Raw genomic sequence first — 7056 nt, forward strand, 5'->3', positions numbered from 1 at the left:
ACAAAGGAATGTGATTACATTGATTTCCTTAAGCATCAACTACCTTATGAAAATATTTCACCAGGGATTTGCTTTGTTTATTTTTTCAATATGCATTACAGATATACATTCTATTACTACTGCTTGTTGTCAAAATTTGAGCAAATTATCATAGCCTTTAGACCTTGAAAATTAAAAAGCTAAGGGATATAGAGGAAAAAGTAAGCATAAACACAGCTTGAGAATCAATTGATGCTTGGTATAGAACAAATTTATTTAGAATGTGTTGAGAACTACATGAGTTTCCTGTAGGAAGAGGAAACTTCTTAAAGAACATTCTCACAAATGTTGGAAATCCAAAACTTATCACTTCACGCATCTAGAAGGCCCATTTTGGAAGCATCATTGGCCTTCACAGGACGCTTTAGTTTCAAATCGCTTATCTCAGAGAGAAACATGATCACACCAAAGAGTGACATGGTGGCTATAAGGAGGCCTACTGGTAACACCACAGTTAAATGTTTGCTTGTTAAAGCTTCTTTCTTAACAGGAAAATCAGATGGAAAGTCAAGAGTGGTGTGGCCATAAAAATCTACCATGTGGTTCCAGATCACAGAAACAAATGCGAACATGCTGCTAACAGACAAAATTAAGGCAGAGATCTTGTAGCAATATATCTGCATCTCCACTAGTGGGTTCTTCGTGCAGCTGATTTTAATGGCTATTACACAGAAAACCAGAACCACAGGCTTCATCAAAATGGCCAATACTATCAGGTTCTGTGCATACATAAATTCAGTTGAAATGTTCCAAGTTGAATCAATAGGGGTGTATACCAGCATCTTGGTTAGTGTTCCAGAGATGTTAAACTGCTGAGGGTAATATGCTTCAAACAGGCCAAAGGACACAAACTGCACAGCATTGCTGTCAAATTCCCATAGGCGCCAGGATAAGATGCTTGCAATGAGTACTTCAAGCATGAAAGCTGATAAGCTGCTAAGGAGGCCGCTCAGCTTGTAGATGCAGTCCTTCTCATTGATAAATCTGTAGATGACATTAAACAAGTATAAAGTCAAGTAATGACACAAAAGTATATGGGAAAACAATAGGCACATTACATTGGGCAGTAAGATCTCATACCCAGTCTGGGATTTCACATGAATAAGTGTTTACCATACTACAAGTAACTGTATAAGAAGCTTGGAAATACATGACAATCAGAGGATTACTGTCTTCAAGTAATTTTGTGACAAAATTTTCTTTATCTGTAAACCACTAAAATGTAATTTTATATTAACTAAGAATTTTCACCCTTGGAATTAATAGTATAAAAAACAAATTTGTATTTTCATATATGATGTGATGTTTATCATCCCTGAATTTAATTCACAAATGCAAAAAATACATGAGAGCAACAAATACAAGAATGCTCAAATATCATTTGTAAATTACATTATAGGACTATCATGTGACTATTATAAACTGACGTGTGCTGAAAGAACAAGCAAAATGAAAACTAATTGATATTGCATAATGATGTATGTACAAATTCCACATATGAAAAATGTATAGACTTATATATGTATACAGCTTTGGTAGACACACTGTCACGAACCCACACACTTGCAAACAGGAACACATCAAAATTACATGCCAAAAGCAACTATATGTAGTAAAAAGTAACAGTTTTGCACGTCTTTGTGGCATTTTTTTTAAATGTGAAAATCTTTAAAAAGCTATACAAATTTTTAATTAAGGGCACAGTGACAGTGAATTTCAAAATATGTAAATATCTAGGCCACAGCTACTCCTCAGTGAAAGGGTGATTGCTGCTCTTGTGAAAGGGCCTAAAATCATTCTTCAGTGCCAAAGTCCAAAATCTACACAGAAATCAGGAAGACTTGTTGAAATTCAAATATTAAATATAAGGTATTCAAATGCCCATTTTCAGGTTATGAACTTTATTTGATTGTTGCACATATACTATACTGACTATCTTTTTTCTAACTTTTAGCAAAAAATAGACTCCATTTGTAATGTATGCAGAAATTCATTTAGATCTGTACTAAGTTAAAACTTTGAATATAGTTTTTGTTAATGCTCATCGAAAATTGTGAACCAGGGGTTCCATCGGGCACTTGAAAAGTAAACCACTGGGGGAAATTTTTGTATCTACCAGATATGTGATAATTTCATTGTTACTGTACATGCAGATATTTTGAGGGTACTAAAATCATGATCTAGTTGCTAGGAAAACTCCCCTCCCAGGCACCCACTCTTTAACAACTACTAGGGAATGTGCTTCCCTATTTGGAGAAGATAGTAACTTTACCACTTGAAAAGTTACAGCAGAGAGATAGGATTTCTTTTTTTTTTTTTTGTAAATATTATAAACATTTTATTAGTTGAAGTTAAAATATGTTTACATAATTTCCTTCTTCACTCCAACTGTTCCTATTTATATTACCCCCCTTTCTCCCAAATGTATGGCCCCTTTTCTTTATTTATATAAAATGTAATATTCTACAACTATACACACACACACACACACACACACACACACACACACACACATTTATAAGTATATAACTACAATCTTCTCAGTGCATACAATGTTACTTGTATTTATATTTCAAATCTGATCAGTTGATATAGTTTAACCAATGGGAAGATTCTTTCCAGGGTGCCTTAGGGTTTTATTGCAATGAAGAGACACCATGACTACAACAACTCTTTTATTTTTTAAAAAGATTTATGTATTTATTATATGTAACTACACCGTAGCTGTCTTCAGACACTCCAGAAGACGGAGTCAGATCTCGTTACGGATGGTTGTGAGCCACCATGTGGTTGCTGGGATTTGAACTCCAGACCTTTGGAAGAGCAGTCAGGTGCTCTTACCCACTGAGCCATCTCACCAGCCCAACAACTCTTTTTTTAAAAAGATATTTTCATTATATACATTTCAAATCCTACCCTGAAAGTTCACTATGCCCTCCTCATGCCTTGTTTCCCTACCCACCCACTCCCACTTCTTGACTCTGGCCTTACCCTGTACTGGGGCATATAAAGTTTTCGATACCAAGGGGCGAGAGATAGGATTTTAATTGATGGTATCTTCAGTAATACCATGTTCAAATCTTCTTACTTACCAAGGCAAATCTGTGGCAGTGAACTGCGGGAACAGTGAATATTGATTTACAACCAGACAAAGGTGGAAAGTGTTGTTATGCCACACAGATGAACTAGTCTAGAAGGACCAGGTTCTGCCTATGTCTGAATCCCATGGAGTAGATGTATCTCTTTCATACAGACACATTTTGAAACCCTCTATCCAACTTATGTAATTTTTTTACCTCCGTGTATCAACGATGAGTTGATCCATTTGAAAGATTCTGTGATCATAAATATCTTTGAATTCACAGGAAATGTTGAATAGAAATGAAGTCCCAAAGGAGGTGAATCACCTTTAGGAAGTGAAATTGTGTTAGGCAGAAATATCAACTCAGAACCTTGTCTCACCAACCAACTGCTGACTCACACATACCTTTACAATTCTGTCCTACTTTGATTAGTTGGAGCCTCATTTATAAACTTCACAGAGCTTAAACATCCTGAAATGTCTAAACCTCCAGTCAGATCTGCACAATCATTATGCCCCTGTTATATATAGGAAAAGAGCAGGTCTAATTCACCCACTCATGTCCAGGAAATTATAAAGGTGTAATAACACAAGCTGAAGAGCTCTCTTACACAAGCTTCCACACACTTGATATACTCAGATGTACATATATCTTCCACACACTTGATATACTCAGATGTACATATATGGAAATTTATATTAACAAATTACTAAAAATTATGTCAAGTACCTTTTTTATCTTCTTGGTCTTTTGAAATGAACAGTTATTACTAATAACTAAATAACATGTCAAGTACTTGTGTGGGGCATATGGCTATGGACAGAAAGTCTGGTTTCCAGTTGAGCTGAGGTCTGAAATTAGGGACCTGGTGCTGAAAATTCACCTACATGCAAAGGAAGGAGTTCTCGCATGTCTCCTGGAACTCTGGCTCCTGTCGAAGTTACCTCCCCCTCCCATGTCCTCCAGAAGAGAAACATGGTTATTAGTTATGTAGGCAATGTCCCAAGCTTATGACCTTCAGGATAAACACCTCCCCTAGGCAATGTCCCAAGCTGATGACCTTCAGGATAAACACCTCCCCAGTTAACTAGCAACAACACACCTTAAGAGGGGCTGTTTGTGTCCTCCTCTCTCTCTTGTTCTCTATATCTTACTCCCCTTACTCTCTTCTCTTCTCTCCTCTCACTCTCTTACTCTCTCTTTCTCTCTAGCCTTTGTTCTTTCTGTCTCCCTTTTCCCCCTCTCTTCTCTTGGCCATGGCCTGACTCTCTCTCTTTCCACCTTTTCTCTTTCATCCTGCCTTTCTACAATAAAGCTCTAAAACCATAGACTGTCTATGTTCATCTGTGCTTACTCTTGCCCGTATGAGAACATCTCTCCCTCAGCCCTCTCCCCCATAACTCCAGGGCACAGGGTGTTGGCCTGGGGCCTCATGGTTTTTGGGACTGCCCCTTGTCCACCACTGTAGAGTGGGGTCAGTGGCTTAGATACCCACCCAGGGCCGAGTAGACAGTGACAGGCATTTCTCTCGCTTCTGCCTGCCCAGAGCACAGGAGGAACTATGGCTAGACATGGGATATCCTCTGTTCCTTCTCCACCCCAGCCCCCTTTTAGTTCCCACAAACTTGCCTTTATCATTTCATTGAAGTGCAACTGTTAGTGACTGCCCAGTGTTAGAGACTCACATTATAAATTTTTATGTTTCCAAGACTACCAAAAGTGAATGACTCATTATGACTCAGACTTAAGATATAGTCTTAAAGGGCCAGTGATGCTAATGTTCTTCTCATATGTGAGAATGTTTCTGGAAATATTTTTTTCATTTTTAATTTAGATAGAGTCCTTATACAGCATCACTTGGTGATGGATTTCCCCTTTGATATTTGAAGTATCTTCCACACCTGCATACTCATCCCAACTGTATATCAATTTACTCATTACAACAAATCATAAAAAGTCTTATAATACCCTTAATTATAGTCGGAAAAAACAGGAAATCTGTAACTATAACAAATAAAAATCTGAGGAGATTTAAAATAAGTGATGTCACTAATCCCTGTCATGATCCCTTTACTGGAGTACAGTAGATGTACACAGTGATGTACTTTTGGTGAAAATGATTTTCTTTTTTCTAGAAAGCATAAACTGGAAATAGCTTCTAGGTTAGTGGTGATTCACTGTGTTCAGTACTTTGTGTTAGTTCTACTATTGTCTGGTGTGCACTTGTGTGCATACTCCCAAAATTTTCTGAATGACAGGAAAGGGTATATTGGACACATGTCATTTAGGACTGAATACTTTAAAGTCTCTCATGTTCTCCACATTGTTCAGTTGAGGGTCTCTTTGTTAATTATCATCTATGGCTCATAAAAGCTTGTACAATATCGATTGAGTGAGGCAGTTATATATGACAAAATAGTTTTAAGTGTGAACTAATATCAATATTCCCTGATCTGAATATTAGGAATAGATTTTCCCTATAGCAATGAAGTATCTAATATCAGATGCCTGTCCACATATGCAATGTTATTTACAATTTCTACTAATATTACTACTTCAATTGGACACTGAGTTTAGTAAAAATTTTGCATGTTAATCCCATAACATTTGTGAAACTTACACGGGTGTATCATCCAAACAGGTCACTGTAGTTCTAAGAACTTGCATCTCTGTGTTTTTGCTGCTTATAATTATTCTGTATTAAATACTCCAGAATCTTAAAGTGTGGGAAGCGGTTTCCGCTGTGCCTGGGTGGCGTAGTTGGTAAACAAGCAATGTGAGCATGCACGAGAGTGTTTTCGTGCCAAGTCACGGCCCATCCCGGGGCGTGGTGATGAGGCTCTCGGAGAGCAGCTAATCTGGTTTGGACACGCCACACCAAGGTGTATATAAGCAGTGCCTTTTTGTGCTTGGGGTCTTCCTCTTCATGTTGAAACTGGTGTAATAAAGTTGCTGCAGAAGGATCTGGTTTCTCATGCATGTGTTCTTGCTGGCGAGACAATAGCGTGTGTGAGAATTAGTGCTGAAACCCGGGAACTGCCTTACCATCACCGGCACTGAGGAGACCCTCTGTTCGCGGGGCGGATTCAGAACTGCAGTCAGGTTGGTTTTTTAAGGTTCTGAGAGGCATGTTTGGTTCTGGTCTTTCTCTACAATTGGAAGGGGCAATGGAAGCCTTTGTAATTGTTTTTGCAGCACTTAGCCTTTTCCTTATAGTGGAAGCAGGACAGGGAGTGCTGGAGGAGGTTCAAGACAGCATGTCAGAAACAGAGCAGGGTAAAAGATTGGGAGCTCAAAGAAAAAAAGGTATCCCTACGAAACAAGGCCCTTCCAAGGATTCTGGATCTGAGGAAGAGAGAGAAAAGGGAAAGGACGCCCTGGTAGAGAAAAAGGAGAAGGGAGAGAGAAAGAGGAGGAAAGATAAAGGGGAGAAGAGAAAAAAGAAGGGGAAGAAGTTCCCCCAAGAGGAAGAACCTTTATTCGTTAAAAGAACTTGAGGGTTTAGGACTTGATAGCTCAAGTTCAAGTGAAGAACTTAGTCCCTCGGAAGAAGAAGACTTAGAGGAAGAAGCAGCCCACTATGGGGAAGAAAGATACCACCCTGATGAGGGTAGAAATAGTGAGCCAAGGAGGAAGTTAAAAGGAAATGGTGGTTTAAGTCAGGGCATGGTTCGGTCTCCGGGCCCTAGCGCCCCTCCACCTTATGCAGAAAATTTCTGCTCAGATTCTTTTATCCCTCGAGACGAGCAGCAAAAATTACAACAGATGTTTCCTATCTTTGAGGCAGTGGATGGAGGACGTGTTCACACGTCTGTGGAGCACATATAGATCAAAGAACTGCTGAGTCGGTCCGTAATTATGGAGTTAGTGCCAATTTTACTTTATCTCAAGTCGAAAGACTTGCTACTTTGGCCATGACTCCGGGAGACTGGCA

General features: G+C 38.7%; 1 protein-coding gene across 1 annotated transcript; it reads right to left on the reverse strand.

The window, feature by feature from the left end:
• Positions 1-228: 228 nt before the first annotated feature.
• Positions 229-4843, reverse strand: Gm5645 (predicted pseudogene 5645). The gene is made up of 3 exons (NM_001382392.1): positions 4752-4843; positions 3336-3446; positions 229-1023 (listed from the first exon to the last, which is right to left on the reverse strand). Exons 2-3 carry the CDS (start codon positions 3362-3364, stop codon positions 351-353), a joined length of 702 nt encoding a protein of 233 aa, NP_001369321.1. The 5' UTR covers positions 3365-3446; positions 4752-4843; the 3' UTR covers positions 229-350.
• Between the last annotated feature and the right edge of the window lie 2213 nt (positions 4844-7056).

Source organism: Mus musculus, chromosome X (assembly GCF_000001635.26).
Source record: "Mus musculus strain C57BL/6J chromosome X, GRCm38.p6 C57BL/6J".
NCBI lineage: Eukaryota > Metazoa > Chordata > Mammalia > Rodentia > Muridae > Mus > Mus musculus.

Coding starts and splice junctions, on each gene's coding strand:
- Gm5645 (NM_001382392.1), bottom strand. CDS start 3,364: ATGGATCAACTCATCGTTGATACACGGAG. Junction 1,024..3,335: donor CTCATCGTTGATACACGGAG/GTAAAAAAATTA, acceptor TGTCATCTACAG/ATTTATCAATGAGAAGGACT.